Here is a 21131-nt window from a genome sequence, read left to right on the forward strand (position 1 = left end):
TTCTTCATAATTTTTAAACTCGAAAATTTCGGGACACACCTTAGGGGACTGCGTGACACACCAGTGTGTCGCGACACATCGATTAAGAACCACTGTTCTATGTGAGTGTACATGTACATCAGGACGAAAAGACGAACAGACATTAAAAGAATATTTGTTTTAGCTAGTATAGACAATGAAACATATAATTTCATTGAAATCTCGAATTGTTTTTTTTTTTTTTTTCACGATCACTCTACTTCTTTCTCTCCTAACGCCGCTTGAAAGTAGAAATGAAAAAAAAAAAAAATGAGACTTTCTAATGATCTGTGAAAACGTAGATATACTATATTTGCTGAAGTAACTAGATCAACCTTTAAACTCGTGATCTTGCGCTTCAAATTTATGCCACTAAATAAGCCACCATATTAAGGCACATTTCAATATTCGTGGTGACTCCTGCAAATTATGCTCAGTCAATTTGGTTCAATATCATTAAATCAACCCGAAATTGACTAATGTACTGTAATTACTCATTTCTCATGTTTTATCTCTCGAACCGTAAAATAGTTATTTAGAACAATGTGGGTTATTGATGAATTCGTTGTATTGTTTCAGGATGGGAAAATGATTATTTGGGATTCTTTCACAACTAATAAGGAACATGCTGTAACCATGCCAACGACGTGGGTAATGGCTTGTGCATATGCTCCGTCAGGAAATCTCGTGGCTTGTGGGTAAGCTTCTGAATTAAGTAATGCATTGATCATGAAATATTTATTTTTTCCTCATATATGCGTATGTAGAGTGAATCACAATTAGAACTCTTACGAAAGATAATATATCAGTAAATATAAGATAAAAGTAAAATTCGGTTATATGGTTAGAGTATGCATTTTGGCGTGGGATTGCTGAAATGGACACTAAACTTAAATCCAAACAACCAACCAAAAGTTAAATTCATAATACTTTATGATAAACAAAAGAAAATGTTGTACAAGTTAAAAAATTGAAACATTTGCTTTATACTCGTACAGAGTGTCCCAAAAGAAATGCAACTCAAACTTTGATCGAGTATATTTTGATAAAAATCGAGTACGTGATTTTTTGATAAAATTCTAGCGTTGTCTATGGAGATATTTTAAGAATAAACCGAATGAGACAAATCGTAACGTTCGATTTTAGTAATCGTTTAAATGACCAGAAGTGTAATTCAAAAAATTTGCAAATTGCTTATAATCAATTGCGAGGACGCGGTAATTCTTAATATAAATGTTCATTGGATGGGACAAAAACTGCATGTTGTTTTTGCAGCATTGACAGTTGCGAAGGCTCCTTTTTTCGTATTCAGAAAAAACATATTTTTAAAGTAAAATGGCGCATTCTGGCAACAATGTTCCTGCTAAAATACTATCACAGGTGTAATTCATCCTGGGCAATGTGATTTATCAATAAAATAATAAATTGTTTTTTTGCAGAAAAGAAGACAAGACACATGAACCTATGGGAGATTGGTACATTCAGCGAGAGAATTTTTCTGAGACCTTAATGCTTCCGGTTCCTTAATGCTGTCATTTGTTCGTTCTGAAAGGGAAGCAAATTATGATCAATTTAAATAATGTTTCAAGCACTTGCTACCGTGTTTTTTCTTCCTTTCTTCTTTTATTTGATTAGACATTACTCACAGTGAACAAACTTGAACAACATGTGAAGGATCTTGTAGTGATACACCCAGTGGAGTTCATGAAGAGTTCACGAAAGGAAACTTAGTTGTTAGCATAAGCACTCCGCCATACTCTGCACTTGCCGTGGACCAGAATCACGAACAAAACAATACAATAGTTAAAGTGACGGTACTAACCGAATAGGAAGTGGAGCTTACCGAAGATCCAAGGGCACTTGGTTGGTGGGTTGCAGAAACAAAAGTATGTAGGTTAGTTTCTGTTACATTGAATGCGGTTGTACTGTACATTCTTCGAGCCGCATACCAAGCCGGACATACATACGAGGAGAATTCAAAAAGTAAAGGGATATTTGAGAAAAACTATACTTATTCTAATGATAGAAAACTGAAACATACCTTATTTTTCTACGTAACCTCCCTGGACTTCTATGCACTTTTCCCAACGTTTCACAAGTTTTTTGATTCCGTCCGATAGATGAGTTTTTCGGTTGCATCTATAACCAATTTTGCACCACATCAATGACTAACTGATGGTTGACATTTAAATTTCTTAATTTCCGGTGATAATGGGTGTTTCCAAACCATGCCCGCAGCCTTAATTTCCGGTTCGATATGATGTATCAAGTTTCTCAGTCGTTGAGGTCGATGGCCTGCCGGATTTTTCATCGTCACATAAAGAAGTTCTTCCCTGTTTAAAACGCTTTATCCATACGTAGATCTTTCTTCGCGATAAACAGCTGTCATCATACTTTGCTATGCTTGCATTCGACGAATAATGTCCGCAGGTTTCACACCTTCCGCATACAAAAAGCGTTGGTGCAGATCGCCAATGGAGCTGTCATGTTTAACGGTCCGCTACGCTTCAACGACTAATGCAGGAATACGAGCAGTGATGCCAATTCCTTCAGAGCCGTTTTCCCTTCACAAGCTTCAGAATTTCCCTTTTCCGGGCAAAATTTCCCTTCACCCAAACCATTCAAGTACTTAGTAAACGTATTTTTAATCGTTTTCGTTTCCACCCCCTCACCCCAATCTTATAACCACATACAAGCACATACTTGATAACTTTCCTTTGAGCTTACGTTGAATTTGAACTTGATTTGTTGTTTAGGTATCTAAGGCGTCGCGATAAAGGAGGGGAAAGGTTTAGGCCAGGACCTATGTTAAAGGTGCAATCTGTGCATTTGCCTGGTGTTACTGAGTAGAAACCCAATAAATACCTCTGTCAGGACGGACTATCTAAAGAAATCATAAAAAATGTAAAATAAATATTATGTAAATTTAATTTTTATCCTAGACATCATGATAGATTTAAATATTAATGTAACTTAAGGTACATTAAGTATATATTTGGTATGTACTTACTTAAGAACAGCACTCCCATATTTACTGAAACGAATACGAACAGTTACGACGAAAACCCTAGTTGCTACTGCCTTTGGCCGTACACGAGGAATGTTCGTAAGCACAATACAAAGTTTAGAGATGCGGAATTCTTAAGAATTAATAATTCTGTGCGCACAGTCACCAGAAAATTTGTAAAGTTACACAAACACACATACACTAATGACCCAGTATTCTCCCATATATACATATTTACATTCACGACACGCAGATTTTCTTCTCTTACATCGATTAATCCTCTTCACAATCAATTTTCTGGTTGGGAAAAACATCTTCTGATTGGGAAAACCAAACTTACAATAGTTGGAGTGGTAATTTAATTGAGATATATTTCATCTTATTGCATTGCATTTAATTCAACAATGGGAAGATTAATTTTGATAAAAGATTTTAAATAAGGATTGTTGTAATGTTTCGAATTTAACTGAATATGTTGATCGATGTGTAATGTTGATAAATATTAACGATTGCAAAGCAAGATAACTTGTGAGAATTTATGTGAAATATGTGCAACGGATTATGTTTGGAACAAATTTAAATGTGAAATTTACACTGAATTTTAATGAGATTAATCAGATACGTAAATATGTTCAATCTATAAATGATTGAAGAGAGGTTCAAATTTCCCTGCAATATTGAGAGATTACAAGCAATTTCCCTTTTTCCCTTTTCTCCAAAATTTACTCAAAATTTCCCTGCGACAAGGGAAATTTCCCTTCAATTGGCATCACTGAATACGAGCGACACGCCTCGAAGTGTTGCTAACTACATTCACTCAGCGCTGGTTACTAGCAATGTTGCCAATCCCTGGAAAGAGAAATTGCAAATGTGCCTTTACTTTTTTAATTCTCCCCGTATATATATATATATGGGGTCAGGTAGACGACATAATCATTGATATGCCATCTTCGGCTGATTGAGGCTGAGCAATGCAAGGTGAAGAGTAACAACACAATAACTGTTTAACAAGCTTGCAGAGAACTACTAAAATGTGGGTACAAGAACGGATGTTTATCAAGTAAATACTCATGTAAATCTACTAGTATCCCATGTACGCTGATGTAGTCTAACTGCACAGGAAAACTTCGTAATCAGGAATGAAAACAACTCGCTGTTTGTTGTTTGTACTTGAGAGTAATTTAGAAAATTTATATAATTTTGCATTAATTTTTTTTATATCATTTTATACTAAAATGAAATATTCTGATCTGCATTGATGTATGATACTTTAATTTGACCTTAGATTCACGAGTCAAAAACATATTGGAATGACCCCAAACACGATATAATTACGCAATATTATCGAAATTTCGGTCTGAGGAAGCCATTTTGGAAAACGGCCGGTATCTTGAGACCTAAGAGAAATGTTGAATGATTTCTTCTCCTAAATTTCTATATTACATCCAATTACGTGTGTGCCAAGCGACAACCTATTTTTAAAAGTGCAGTATGGATTTAGGTACTACTTCCACTACAATGTCTTGCGAGGGAGCAGGCTCCTTCAACGATACTTGTTCTTGCTAGGCTCCAGATTGTTGCGTTTCGAAGTATTCTTCCATTTCATCAAATGTGATGCGTGGGCATCGTTAGGTTGCAGTTGACAAAAAAGACCATGTGTAGTCGTTTTACTGTATGAATATTTTGGATCTGAATATTTTAGAGCTTTGACATTGGTTCTAGTGACTGAATTTCCTGAATTATGATCCAGACAGTTTAACCCGTTCAAATTATGTGGTGATCCGTCTTCGTTGAAAGACGTGAAGATGGGTTCTATTTGTCTACATTCCCTTCATGATAGAATTGGGACGGTATAAGCTGATACGGCATATCGCGGTAGTAAATTTAGATTTTAAAGACCATATCAGCTGTAGAAATTTAACAGTAAACCCTATTATATTGAAGTATACCTAAAATAGGGCTATTCATACGAGAATAACGATAGTAATTTATTTCTAGTTCGACCATTGAGTAGACACAACTTAGGAGTAATACCATATACAATTTATGCATTGCGCGGCGTTACAAACAGGTGTCATGCCTATTGCACTCCTTACACGACCTCTCTTGACGCTGCCACTGCATATCTACTGGCGGAATCAACGCAGCGGTTACATGTAATATACGAACTCGTATTTCTGATAAATCAACAGATATAGGGTCTAGTGCACTATTTCACGGATATTTCTTTGATCTTTGTATAAATAGGTTTCCTTTTGACAAAAATATTTTCTTAAAGGAAGGTAGACGTACAGATGATTATCAAAATAACGAGAATACCCGAAGAATATTATCACCCAAAATCGTAGAGCAAATGCAGGAAAAGTGACAGCGGAACTCAATCAGCACCTGAAACAGCCTTCTGCAACAACTACAGAGTCCGACGCGAGTTGCATAATCTGAAAATCCGCTGTCGGGTTACAATTTCTAAACCACTAATGACCGTCAACAACGCTTTAGCACGAAGAAACTAGTATCGAGAACATTTGAACAAAGTGGACCGCCAATGATTGCAACCGACGAGTCCGTTTATAACTTACAAAATATTTTCAGCAATATGCTCTGTTTGTATGGCGGACACCTGAAGAAGCTTATTCTTTGGATTGTCTCCTCTCTACGGTGAAACATGGGGACGCTCTGTAATGTTGTGGGCCACAATTTCCTGAAATTCTGTAGATCTCACACCCACAGGATGCATTACTACCAGTGATTATGTAAACATTTAAGTGATCACACGGATCTTATGGTCCAGATGATGCTCCCCACCAATTACTGAATTTTTCAAGATGACAATGCGCCAATTCCCATTGCTGGGGCTGTTGAGGCGTCGTTTCATAAACATTGGATGAACTGTAACACATTTTCTGACTCTCGGCGAGATCTCATGTGGTTCGGATTCCACGTTAATCAATAGGTCCACGTCTCATATAGCCTTGCTGCTGAATGTTACGTTAAACTTAAAATGAACTCAATTCAACTCAACATTTTCTGACTTGCTCAATACCAATCCCTCAACGTTATTGAGCATTTGTGGTCAGTTCTGGAGCTCAGAATCGAAAGTAGATATCCTCCTTCTTCCTGGCTACGGAACTGAGTGCTATACTGCATGAGGATTGGTTGCATTTTCTTCAATGCTACCATTATTTTAATAACCATCTGTATATTAATTCAACGTTGAAATAATGAAATACACAACATTAAATCAAAAATTTGATGTGCCCAAAAAATAAGTAATGTAGCCGTATCATTCATTTAAATTGTTTAATAATTTAATTCAAGCATATAGAATTCTTCTATAAACTATAAGTAGTAATATTTACTGACTAGTCTAATCGTAACACACAAATTTGAAAAACTTGTTGAATTGTGTTTATAATTACCCACACCTGTTGACGAATGAAAAACCTCGGGAAAGATTGCAAATATCTTATTGTCTGGAGTTCGTGAGTTACATTTCCGTTATAATGAAATAAAATGTTAATCCAATCCACTCTGATATAGTAAGAATGCATATTGCCGTAGCTAATATATAATACATTCTGTTGCCTGAGAGTTATGTGGCAGAAATAGAAGAATACGAGATGTCTTTTTTCGGTAGCATAGATATATAGATTTCCTTTAAAATTACCCCAGTGCCTATGCTGCAAGTTTAGTATAAGACATATATGTACTTTACTGAATATTTCTCCATCTAAAAAATAATACAAATGAGACTTCTTTTCTATATTCCAGTGGACTTGACAACAAAATCACAGTCTATCCATTGAGTCTGGAAGAGGATGTGTCGACAAAAAAGAAAACTGTAGGAACTCACACCAGCTATATGTCATGTTGTACGTTTCCCAATTCAGATCAACAAGTGAGTTAAACATTAGAACCACGTAAGGTATATTTTATATTTATTTGATGATTTTCTTTGAAAATAAATTATCATACTTTTAAATAAATATTAATTACGATTATATTTTAAATATTCTCTAGAACTTTTTAAATAAATATGAGCGTTGACGGGTGTATAAATTGAATTTTAGAAAGCAGAAGTGCGATTTTTCACATACACATATCCAGATATATACATAGAAATTATTTCTTCTGTTTTTCGGCTAGATTCGGCAGATTTGTTCATTGAGTAAGTTGAGGTTCAAAGGATATGGGGAGTTGGGTGAGTAAGGATCGTTCGGGCCGTTCTGATAGGACGATGACTAGTGCTGGCTCTAGTATTTTGACACCCTAGACGAGAAATATTTTGGCGCCCCTGTCCCTCTTACATTTTCACCCCTTCATCCCGGGAAGGAAAGGGAATGGAGCGTTGCCAATTTGATATAGTGATATACTTTTTTGTTTAATAAGGACCTTTACCTAAACAAAAAGTACCTTCTATTACCCTCCTGATCTGAATAAAATTTAATATCATTTCGATTTCGATCAGTCACTTCAATTTTGATCAAGTATGCGGTGAAGCTTGCTACCATATATGATAGCTTGTTTTGATGCTTTTGCATAATTTATTGTAATAACTGTTCTCCCTATTTATGCTACAAACTAAAAAAAAAAAAGCCATATTACCCCTAAAGGTTTCCTCTCATAGACGGCTGCCTAGCTTACCTATATGGACGAGCCGGTCCTGACGCCGACCGTCAGTGAAATCAGAGTCACTGTAGATGTGGATCCCCATGTGAGCACACGAACTCTAAACGATCGGTTGTTGGAAATGGGCAGTGGCGTATTTACGATTTTGTTTCGGGGGGGAGGGCTTTCTTAACTGGAAATGTGAAAATTCTGCAAGATATTTCAGTTACTTTAACATATAAAATAAAGTTTCGGGGGGAGGCTTAAGCCCGCAAGGCCCCCCTTAAATACGTCACTGGAAGTAGGTTTATGTTCCTCTTGCTCTTTTACACTTGTCACTTGCTTATCGCCAAAACTTTAGTGGAAAGATGAATAGTTTGGTGGTATTCTGCAAAAAAAAAAAAAAAAAAAAAAAAAAAAAAGCAGTTTTGGTCTTGGACACGAAATCCAGTGTGTGCTGGCATACGCCATGTAGGACATACTCCTGGCACACTGGTATGGGGGGGGGGTTAAGCTACACATCCAATTTGCCTCTGGTCATTCAGGGGAATATGACTAGTGCGACCTATATTCGTGACGTCGTAAATCCTGTCGCCGGACACTTTGCGAGACGCCATCTTCCAGCAGTATAACGGTCGTCATCATACAACCTGGGTATCCCAGTACGCTCTACTCAGTATTCCTAGATCTCTAGATATAAGCTCTATCGAGCATATGTGCGATATGCTGAGACGGCACCTCACAACGCATCGGGATGCAGTAACGAGGATCGCCCAGCTTTACCAAGGTTACAGTGAGTATGAGATATCTTTCTCAGACACATCTGTACGACCAGTTAACTACCCCAACGGCTGCTTATGTGCCTGCTCAGAATGATTACAACACTTTCCATTAAGATGAGCACTCTATGCTTAATGAATAACCTGTGTAACATGTTCTAGATATCCTATTTGCACCATTTTTGGGATAATTACCATGTACCATCATTCTCTTCTTGTATGCCAACTTTGGGCAAGATCAGTGAGTTTCTACGGCATGACAGACATTAAACCACTGTATACAGAAGGTTGTTCGGTTTATATCAAACCGAATTAAAACTCCATTATCATCTGGGAAATGACGCTAAAACGATGTCGAAAGCAGTAATGTGTCTCAAGTTGTGGTTGCGTAAATGTCGTCAACCGTCATATAAATTATACTATTACTGGGAAATATCGTGGCGCTTTTTCATCCTCGTTTTTCCAGCACACGCATAGACTGAAATAGTGTGACGTCATCCTTTTCGTTGCCATGGTGATCGCCATTTTATTTTCTAAACAACATATAGCCTAAATATCTAAAGGACCTAAATGCAAAGCGAAAACGATGATGAAATATTTCGGAATTGCAAACATGAGAATGAATGAAATATTTATGTTTCTTTTTAAATATTTCTAATCAATGACTAAAAAAAGAAAAGAAACAGATATATAAAAAAGAAAAAAACACTAATCTTTGTTCATAATCAGATATTAACCTTAGATAATACTGGAAAATTTTTGATTTGTTAATCCTGTTCATGTATGCAATGTTATGATACTTATATTAATGTTTAACAGTTGTTTAGAATATACGCTGAACCATTCATAAATGGATATTTTCTTATTGTACTGTTTCTAAATGCTTTTAAAAAAAAGTTGGTAGGTAATATAAGAAAAGATCTGACCTATATCCACTGATGATCCGGATTCAAACCTTCCAAAGGCTTGCTTTTTTCCCCTTTCTTTTGTAATATTAAAGACATTAGTATTGTGGACTTCCATTATTAAGAGTGAACATAAGGACAGTAAATGTCCCAATAGAATTAACATCGTTCTAAAAGATTTTTTTAACTGTGTATTTTTACAGTTGTCGTTGTGCCGACAGTTTATCAATCTGCACATTAGAGTGTTTCTATTGTGTATAATTGCTTCTTAAGGTGGATTATATGATAATGATGTTTACATTAATTATTTGATTTCTATCTTATCACTTAAAGATGTGGCGTTTTTGGGAAAAAGTTCCTTAGATATTACTCTTTCTTTATGAATTTTCTTGATTTTATTCGTAATTTCTACATTCTAAATCTGTACCCTTTCTTACCAACTTTATCATTCCTTAACACACTTTATAATTACAAATTTATAATTAATTGACAGCCGTTGTCCTTATTTATACTATACTTTAAAATACAACGTTCGCTTCACACGTTTGTACAAAAAAACAAAAAAAGAAAAAAAATGGTAATCACCATGGTAACGGAAAGGAAATGACGACATCACTGTTTCAGTCTATTGTGAAACATTGTCGAGATAATGAGTTTACACTCGGGGTGATTAGTGTGAAAGCTAATGTGGCCGGTTAGACAAACCAGGAGCCCGTGGTGCCCACAAAAAGCACCAGGAAGATTACATCTGCAGTGCTGCAGAGAATCCACAGATTGAGTGTCAGCCAAATCCACTGAACCAAGGTGCGATGTACCAACAATTCAATTTGGTATCTTCAACTGTGAACATAACCCAGGGGTGTAGCCAGCAGGTTTCTGTAGGAGGGGCCCGTCGTTTTGAGGGGGGCAGCTACAATGTACAAAGCCAAAAAATGTGTTGCTGCTAGTGTTTTTGAGAACTGAACGAAAGGAAAATTTTGGTTTCCTTCTGGAAAACTAAAAGCACTATTTTAGCTTCTTCTTCTTCTTCTTCTTCTTCTTCTTATTATTATTATTATTATTATTATTATTATTATTATTATTATTATTATTATTATTATCCACAAATTATATTCAAGATAATTTTTATTATGCTTAATCAAGAACTACTGCCCGGGACCAAACGCTATACTTTTGGGCATAACTATAAAGGTGACCAAGAAAATTCTGTCCCTTTTCGTGTAGGTCTGTGCTCATTTGGACCTTACACTGTGAGTTGAATGCAAGTGGAGATAAGGCGAACGTCAGTTGTTCGTGTGGGTATATCCAACGTGTTCGTGTGGTCGTGTTCGTGTGGTGTGTGGCAATTCATACACACCGTGAACTTGCGTAAAGACAGAAGGAACATGGAACATCCACAGAGCGTCATAAGAGCATGTATGCTAAACGAGTTCAAATGGAGGTCAAACGCCGCTGTAGCGAGACAGAAGATATGCCAGGCATTTGTTGAGGGTGTCGTGACGACGCGGACAGTGCAGCGATGGTTTAATAAGTTTAAGGACGATGACGAAACACCCGAAAACACTACGTACCGGAAGACCAATACATGTACAAAGAGGAACTGGGACTACAATTCAGTGTGTGGAGAAACCTTTCGACAGCACATCCATCAACTTGGGAAGCACTACAAGTTGGGTCGATGGGTCTCACATGTTTTGACTCCGGGCCAGAAGGCAATGCGGCAGTCGTCTGTGTTTATTTGCTGTTTCGGAGCCATTTCTGGACAGGACATTGACATGTGATAAAAAGTGGGTCCTATATGGAGCTCCACGGCGCCGTCATCATTGGTTAGCATCCCATGAACCGATTTCAAAACAGCCGAAACCAGCACTGTACCAGAAGAAGGTCATTCTGTGTGTTTGGTGCATCGTGCATCGGGAACTGCTACCAGCTGGTCAGAGTATCAATGCAACTGTGTAGTGTCAGCAGTTGAGCTGTGCTCAACAAAAACTCAAAACTCTGGAGCCATCACTTCTGAATTGCAAACGGGTCCTCGTTTACGGGACAACGCTAAGTCCCACGTGGCTAGGATGACTCAGGACACCATTCTTCGCCTTGGATGGGAAACAATATTGCAACCACTATGTTCCCCGTGTATTGCACCGTCCGATTATCACCTGTTCCATTCTTTGGACAATCACCTTAGAGGACGCCAGTTCAAATCCCTAGTAAAATTCCAAAATGCACCTGATACCTTCTTCGTTTCACGGTCCACCAAGTTCTACCGCGATGGATTACATGGCCTTCCAGAACGTTTTCAGAAGGTCGTCGATGCTGATGGGGACTATTTCTGATCTTCCAGGTTAGGTAACATATCGATGTTCGAAGGTGGTGGGTGAAAAAGCAACAAAACTTTTCTTGGTTACCTTTATATTTAAATTTAAGACCTTGTATATAGAACCTATCTACACAAGATTGATTTTCTTTGAAATTTCACTTAATTTCTTTACGGTTTCCTGACAAAAAATATTTATTTATTATTCGTGACTAAAAAAACATAATTATTTTATTACACTAAGTAGAAATAAAAGAGAGAGCGAATGAAATCCTAATTGAATAAAATCATTGTTTCTCACCAAATTTTCCATCCTCTATGTATTTTAAAACACTTGTTAAAGCATATAAAAATATACTGTACTTACAAATCAGTTTAGTACCTTTGTTTTATGCCTGTATTTATAGTACCTTGTTAAAACGTTTGTCTTCAAACTGTCAAATATAAATCGCAGTAAATTGTGTAATCTGCTGTCACAAAAAAGTATCCTATTTTTCGATCGGTATAAGGAAGAGATACTATACTATTTTTCGATCGGTATGGAAAAACAATATTTCTCCATACTATTTTACCGTAAATTATTAATTGTCAATAAACTTTGTTACTTTTAAATGAATGAAGCGAGATAATTTTACTATGATGTTTTAAAAGCTGGTCATTTGGGGGGGGCAGGAAACCATTTGGGGGAGCCTGGCCCCGATGCCCCCCCTTGGCTACACCCCTGACATAACCACTCCTAAGTGGCTTTGGGTGAGGTGCGTCCGTAAGGCCTGCATACGTGACTTGCTCCCCCACCAAATTTCAGAACAAAAAAAGAATTGCAGGAGCCTGTATGAAAAGCCCTGGCGGAGTCCAGATGGCAGGTAGTCGTCTCAATGAATGAAATATACATCCATCTCAGTGCTGGTGGAGTCGTCACAATGAACGGAATATACATCTGTCTCAGTGCTGGTGGAGTCGTCACAATGAACGGAATATACATCTGTCTCAGTGCTGGTGGTCACATTCGAGAGTTGACATAGCATGGCAGAGATACAAAGGGCTGCTGCAACTTTGTTCACCATTGCCGGGAATGTTCCCTGCGAGGGATTCAGTTATACGGTCAAGTTGTTGATACACAAGGCAGACCCGTAACCAGAAAATAAGACAGTAGAGCTAAAATAATTTTTGGGGAGTTTCTGGAAACTTAGATGTTAGTGTATGTGATTCGAGTTTTCTTAAAAATTCTTTTAATATCCTGGAAGACATCTCTTTCATTTATCTAGACTTTTATTGGACAGTGTTCGAAGTGGGAAAAAAAAGAGACGGTAGGTTTTATTACGATTTGGACTCGACATACCGCCTATCTAAATGTTGAAATACAGTGAGAGTATGTTGCCTAAAAGATTGCATTTCTATTTACATAATGACTGAAAACCATTGGAGAGCTTCTCTGTAGTTATGAGGAGAGAATTTAATTCCACGCCATTGGAGAGACTTTGATCCTCCGCCTCCAGCAACTGAAAAATATAAAAGAAAAAAAATCCCCTTATGTTGTATTATAGAGAATTATACAGGAACATGCTCAAAAACTGAATCTTTATATTAATAATTTCCTGCGGAAACTCCATGACCCTTACTCGACTGAGGAGTAATCCAAAGTCCGGAAGATCCGACCCTCCACAGCAGACAACTCCTAATTCCGCCCATGCTCAAATCACGACATGTATCTACATGTATTAAGGAAGACGATACACAAACATAAGAAAATTCAATATAGCACATCAAAATATATACTAGATCAATTTCTTTGAAGACACCTCATTTTAAAAACAAAAGGTAACAAAAATGTCCGTGTTGTCCACTTAGAAATTATTTCTACATAAGAAATAAAATCTTCGACGTGCAAAGCTATTCGTCAATTACTGTGTATAAAAAGGATTTATTAAAGTTATTTAGCATCTACTCTCCAGGTAGTTGGTATGTCTTGATTACTGAAAAACCAGAGGTGGTATGCCTTCATCACTAAAAAAACCAGAAGCGGTATGGCATACCACCGCATACCGTCTCACTTAGACCACTGTTATTGAATGTAGTGTCATTTGTGGCCATTGATAGTTATCGTAAAACTACATAAGAAAGACGCGTCATTGCGGTCTTATTGTACGTCAGGAAAGTTTTTTAGTTTTTTTTTTTTTTTTTGTGTGTGTGTATGTATGTGGCTTATTACTCTCATTTTATTCAAGACCATTAATTAGGAAAATGGTTCTATTAAGCAAGGGCGTATCCAGGACGAACTTCTAGGGGAAGGGGGGGGGGTTAATACTGCTACTTTGAGCTACTTTTAAGAGCTCCAAACTGTGAGATGAGTTTTATTTATGTATATAAAATAAGAAAGTTCCTTCTTCTGGGGGGGTAGGAATCCGCCACTGCTATTAAGTAAGTGTATTTTTGACTTTTGTCCATTTCTTCTAGATATTAACTGGGAGTGGTGATTCTACTTGTGCTCTTTGGGATGTAGAATCTGGCCAAATGCTTCAAAGTTTTCACGGACACAGTGGAGATGTAATGGCATTGGATTTAGCTCCATCAGAAACTGGAAACACATTTGTATCAGGTGTAAGTTTTCGTAATTTCATACATTTCTTACATTGTTGTGCAAGCTTGTACCATAGTACAGTGCAAATTGGGAATCAGAATTACCATTGGATAAAATGTATTCTACGCAGTTTATCAGGTTTTTCTTTATATCTTTTAAATACGAATATCCCTGACTCGAGGTTTTGAGTAGACCTTGCTATTGCATATTATATGTAATAGAAGAATGTACAGTTATTTAGAAAAAAATCTTATTACCTTCGTTAAATAAGAGCAACTGTATTTTTATTTGTACCTAGTTCTAATATCACTTTTGCGAAATTTCAACAATACTGTATTTGTAGTTTCGTAAAACAAATTTATCTTCTTCCTTGCCCCAATTCTAGGGATACGCACAATACAAGAGCTGAGGTTCTCGTCTCAAAAAATGTGTCTGTTTCTATTGATAGAATCCTGTCTCGTCTCGTGCGTGTATTTATGAAATTCATATATTCAGTATCAGTTATTTTAGTAAGAAATTATTGCATTGTTTATTACTTGTTCTGTGTCTCAAGAGATATCGTGTAGATGTAATTTTGCACTACTAACGACAATCGAACCCATCACTACACAGCAATGAAGACTGTGCTGTCTATTCAAGTGATTTATGAGTCTATTAGATTATATGATTCAACTTGTCTATTAGATTATATGATATAATTAATTCATTATTTTACAGCGTTTTGTTTCAATGTTCAAAATACGTAAAAGTTGAAATTTTTCAAAATTGAACTATACAATGTTTGTTTCTGGTAAATTCAGAAACTTCATTTAGGGGGGTGCTCAAATATAAATCATTAGTACAGCCATACATTAATAAAAAAGGTGAAACATCTGTTTATATCAGTGGAGATTCTTGGGCCTCCTTCCAATGCAAAACCTGAAATGATACTCCTGAGTAAGTGATGTCATAATGTGTTAAACATGTTGAATATGTATATCTTTATTATAATATTTTGTATTTAATGTTCTTTATTGTATTGTTTCCAATAACAGAAATTGAGTTTCATTTTAAAAATTGACTCTTTTCAGATGCAATGTTTTGAGGACAAGGACATGACTAAAACAAACACTAATTTATCTATATTAGGTAATGGAAGATTGCGAAATTTCTTTCTATTAGCTCCTTTATAATCCTCAGGTGTGGTCACATTATTAACCAACTATTAAAAAGTCATAGTAAAAAGTAGGAACGGCGTCCTATTTTAATTTTCTTTAGTGTTAGCCTCTTTTTAAGTCGTAATTATCATTTTCTTTGTTTCAGAGTTGTGACCGAATGGCTCTTATCTGGGACATGAGAACCGGACAGTGTGTACAGTCATTTGAAGGACACGAATCAGATATTAATACTGTAAAATTCTACCCTAGTGGAGATGCAATAGCAACAGGCTCTGATGATGCAACGGTAAAAGCATTTTTAAAATAAGATGTGATGCCTTATGCGTATTAGGCTTTTAAAAAATGATTAGAAATGTAAGTGAATGAATGAGGAAATAGAAGTGGAACAATCCAAGTATAAATAAATAAATAAATAAAATAGGAAATGACTCATAGCAACTTCCTTCCCTAATTATGCTGTGGCTAGTAAATAATAATAAGAAAATAAGAACAAAGGTGAACGCAACATTTTAGGAATCGATTTGAGCTAAATAGCTTGTGTACCCGCCTTTAGTGTCGGGACCGTGAGGTTCATTCAAGGTGGGAGTTACATTGATTAACTATGGTTAACATTCCAAGGTTCATGTCTTATTAAGTGTTGATACTGAGAGGTAACGAGAAAACTAAACTCAACTAAAAACAAAATCACGAATCCTACTGCAAATATCTGAATATTTATTCTTTTTTGATTAAAAAGAAATATATAAAATTTACGAGTTGTAATGGTAAAATTGCACTTTTAATTTAAAAATCAATAAAACTGAGTTTCCGTGGAAATTGTTATGGAATGTATGGATCATATTTCTCAAGATAAATAACAGCAATTACAAAGTTATACTTACACCGTAGCAGCGATACGAGTGAAGCATCCTATGACCGTGAAAGATCGAATTTCTGAAATTTACACTTCATGACTTCTGTACCCCTCCTGTTATCCTTTCAAACGTGTGTTTCGGATTACCTCTGAGCATCATATTGTAGAGTCATAGAAGTCATACGTTCAATATGTCGAGACCAAATTTCTAACTTCTTTTTTGTGAGATTCCTTAGGGCATTTCTCAAATTTTTTTCCATACCCAATATATACAGTTTACTGAAGGGTAAAATCGAAAATTGCAGTTTTCTCGAAAAGGCTCTAATAATTTTGTTTATATATCGAAAGATGATATTGAATTCCTCATGAAGTACCATGATTTTTTCCTAAGGGATTTTTATTTAATTAGTTTTCAGAGGATAATTTTGACAATTTTGTTCATATTTCATAAATGAACATTTCAGAGACAATCCCATAATGTCATAAATCATATAAAATAAACAAAGTAGTTTACTGGTGGGGGATTTTTGTTTGTTGATTATTTTCTCAGAAAGTGCTCTAACAAGTTTGTTCATATTTTATAAATAAATAGTTATTAACAATCTTACAATATAATAATATAATTTGCTTCTCTTAAAAGAAATCAGTAATTTTTGTAAAGACGATTTTCGGATGAAACAATTTTGTTCGTAATGCATTTAAATAAACAATGGAATAACAATTGAATCGACGATTGTAGAAAAGATCCGAATGACATTTTTCTGATTTATGAACTTTTCCACTTCTCTAGAGGTATACGCTACTTTGTGTATAGATAGGGTGGGGTCGAAAACTCTACCATAGTGTAAACGCGACACTGAAAAATATGTTGGGTGGAAGAGAGATCTCCCATTCTAGATTTAAATATTTTTTCTTTAATATGCTAAAGCTACACAAAATAGTCTCAGAACCCTTTTTCTTTCATCGATTCAATTCTACAAACTAAAATATATAAAAACTCTTCTAAAAAAATCCACAAGTATGTGCTTGACAGTGTGTTTACACTTTGATGATGTTTTCCAAAACGGCACTAGGGATTTTGTTTATGATGTCTCGTAAATTGATATTTAAATAATGATTCTACAGATTCATGATTGCATTTCTAAAAAGGAAAGTATAAAATATAGTACAATGACCAGCACTTATTTATTTCTTAGGCATTCATAAGCCATTTGTTAGTGAATTGAAGCATATGCCTTTGCCGTTTAAATCACATTATTCGACTAAATACAAGAAGTTCAATTTGCAGTGTACAGAATGCCTTTAAATTTTATTTTCAGCAATATGAAACTCGATATTGGAGGTGAAATATTTTTGTGTCATTCTTCTAGTGACAATTTCTGTTAGTATTCGGAATTAGAGGAAATTCAAGCGGTATGAACATAAATGAGAATTCATGAAAAAGCAATAAATAAAATAAAATAAATTAAGGACATGGACTAAGAATTCAGGCCAAATGGTGTGTGAAATGTTATCATTTTCTCGAAAACAATTTAATATCTTTTAATTCATATAGCTCTATCATCTTCCCAATGTTATGCAACACTGAAAATTCCGCACCTATCAGAGTCAAATTTACAACATCATATTTTCATCTAGAGTAGATGCTGGAGTTTTGTTTCCTCAAGTGCAAAGTTTCTTCCGCTAAAAAGTAATTAATTTGCGTGGTTTGAACAGATCAAAGTAAATTCTGATTCTATCAAACACAATTGGAAAAGAGATATGGCATACTCATTAACATGTTAGCAACGTTTTACCTAATTAATTGTAATTGCAAACAGTGATGTACTTTCATTTTATGTGTGCAAGAAAAAAGTATTTAGAAAAGCAATTTTGTTTAGCCTATATATTGTATGTCAGTATTTTAATTCAGCTTCCTGGTCAGCATTGTATTATTTTTGAAATTTCCTGTTGCATCACATTTTAAACCAAGAAAAGTTAGGTATATCCAGATTTATTTCTTATATTAATTTGTACTAGCAAACCCGCACGCCCTGCGCAAGCGCAAGACATTATTGTTGTCTGAATGATAACTCCTCTTCCCTTCCCCCTCTTCTAGGTTCTACTGTCAAAATGAAAATATTAAAAAAGAAAAAAAAAACTTTCTAGGCTCGAACGTCACCTATGTTGAAAATTTGATCGAGATTGGTCAGGTGGTTCAAGAGATATTAAGTCTTATTTATTTTTTTTATATCTCTCCCCTCCTCTCCTCCTATCCTAAGTTCTACCGTTAAAGGGATATGATAAAAACCGCCAAAGGTCCGAACCTCATCTATGTTGATAATTTGATTAAGATCGATTCGGTGGTTTAAGCGTGATGAAGTCACAAAGACAATCACTTTTATTTCTATTTTTTTTTCATATGTCCCCCCTTCCCTTCTCCTACATTGTGCCGTCAAAGTAAAATGATGAAAACGTCTCAGGTCCGAACCTTATTTATGTTGAATGTTTGATCGAGATCGTTCGGGTGGTTCAAGTTTTATTCATTTTCATATATTTACCCTCCTACCCTCCCCTCCCCTAAGCTCTACCATCAAAATGAAATAATAATAAACTTCCCAGGTTCAAACTTCATCTATATTGAAAATTTGATTGAAATCGATCGGGTAGTTCAAGAGTTATTAACTCACGAACATGGTCCCTTTTATTTTTATATTTATTGATTTTTGTATATCTTCCCCTCCTCCCCATCCCCTACATTGTTCCGTCAAAGTGAAATGGTAAAATCCATCCTAGGCACGAACGTCGTCTATGTTGAAAATTTGATCGAAATTGGTCGTTTGGTTCAAGAGTTAAGATTTATTGATTTTTTATAATTCCCCTCCCCTAAGTTCTACCGTCAAAGTGAATAGCTAAAAACACTCCCTGGCCAGAACTGCATGTACGTTAAAAATTTGATCGAGATCGGTCGGGTGATTCAAGAGATTAAGAGTCACAAACATTAGTCACTTACAATTTGGATCTGAAGTTTTTTGTTCACAGACACCGCTATTAATATGTAGATGTACAGATTAGAAAAAAAAAAAAAGCTTATAACTGGTCCACTGACATCTTCTTTCTAGATTCACTTAAAGAACCAAACACCAATTGATTGCAAACTGAATTTTTCCCTCTATGACTTATAAGTCCTAACCATGTCCCGAAGACGATATCTCCGATACTGTTGTTTACTATACAAAATAAATTCACATAAAGCACCATCTTACTTGCATCATAAATTAACATGTAGATCAGAAATTCACCGTTACAATACCCGAGGAAGTAATAAGCTGAATATGCCCCGGCATTCTTTAAAAATAACAGAGAAGGCATTTTCAATCTCGGCAGTAAGAATCTGGAACTCCCTACCAAAGTCAATCACTGACAAACCGTATAATTTATTTAAATCATCACTCCAAACATTATTATTTAGAGATCAGAGACAAAGCATTGGCACACATGACAAGTTTACTACAGTTTGAAATTGGACTAGCAGTATGAGTATAGTTTTTTTTTTTTTTTTTTTTTCATTTACATTTACTGAGTGTTTTATTTATCATTAGTATTATTGAATGTATCACTTTATGTTGTTATTTGTATCTTGTATCTTATTTGTGTCTTTATTTTTTTTCCTTTCTTTTCTTTGTAATTATGACAAGGGTTAGGTGGCAGAGCAGCCTCCGGCTGAACCTCGCCCGCTGAAATAAAGAGAAATTCAATTCAATTCAATTCAAATTCAATTCAATTCAATTCAATTCAATTCAATTCAATTCAAGTCTTATCAGCATCTCAATCAGAATACGATATTGTTGGTCACTACATGAACAATAATGATTTTATCGCAAACAGCACAATAGTTTAACAATAGACTTCTGGGCGAAGAAAGTTGGTTATTCGAGGAATACAGACAATGAACAATTCTTTTTTGACTCCATCTATCTAATGAATGAATCACGTAATTTCGTTACTTAATGTGTTAGCAGAACTATTTATGGTATTTATGGTTCCCAACAATTTGATAACTAGGTAAAAGCACATGAACATATACATCTTTCCTGATTATCTTTGATCCAGTTATTCTTAAAAGTTTCTCATTGTGGAAATTTAAACAAGAATTCAGTGGTCTGTGTCACTATAATCTTAGAACCCCACGTAATACACATAATCATTGTTAACTTCTGTATGCTGTTCTATCTTTTAGAATCCTCCAGATACAAATCATATCAAAATCGAAAGTAGTTTCGGAAGTACATCACACTTAAATAATCAATTACGAAACTAGGTTCCCGAATGTAAAATGCTCGTAAATTAATGAATTACCATGCATATATCATAGTCGACCATTATCAATCTACTGTTGGATGAAGTCTCCTTAACTCTTCTCAACAACCATCTATCTCGGGTTAGTTCTTTCCTACGTTACTCCACAGTGCTTTCTTAGTACTTATTGCCTATTTTTAACCTCACTGACTTAAATGGCCATGCATTATATTCATTGTGAGGTACCGTTGTATTTATAGCAATAGCAGAGGTCATACTTGCGTTCGGTTATGAAAAATGACCTGAAATAACGTAGGCAAATGACGATGTAAATGAAAAATGTTGCAAATGTTTGTTTACTACGTTTTTATTTTATTTTAAAAATCCAGAGTTTACAACAAATCTTCCTTAAATGTATGAACTACTCTTGTTTATAGATGTCACCATTTGTTTCCTTACTACTCTGTAAAATGGTCGCTTCATTGAGTGATTGACTCATTAGGAGCATAACGTCCTTTTTCAGCACCAAGGCTATGAGTCAATCTATAGTTAAACATGTTATCAGAAGCAAATGCACTACAACATAAATTGAACCTAATCTCCTGTATATGCTGATCATATAGCCATGGAGAAA

The 21131-nt window shown here is 35.4% G+C and overlaps 1 protein-coding gene across 1 annotated transcript in view; it reads left to right on the forward strand.

Moving 5' to 3' along the window:
* Gbeta5 (guanine nucleotide-binding protein subunit beta-5) overlaps window positions 1-21131 on the forward strand; it is a 106344-nt gene that overhangs the window by 73744 nt on the left and 11469 nt on the right. Inside the window, exons 3-6 of the mRNA XM_081745886.1 lie at window positions 598-716; window positions 6797-6923; window positions 14086-14229; window positions 15512-15652. Coding sequence (XP_081602012.1) covers window positions 598-716; window positions 6797-6923; window positions 14086-14229; window positions 15512-15652 — 531 coding nt within the window. The remainder of the gene's footprint in view (window positions 1-597; window positions 717-6796; window positions 6924-14085; window positions 14230-15511; window positions 15653-21131) is intronic.

The sequence above is a fragment of the Thermobia domestica genome, chromosome 2, assembly GCF_964235325.1.
Source record: "Thermobia domestica chromosome 2, izTheDome1.hap1.1, whole genome shotgun sequence".
NCBI classification, from domain to species: Eukaryota; Metazoa; Arthropoda; class Insecta; order Zygentoma; family Lepismatidae; genus Thermobia; species Thermobia domestica.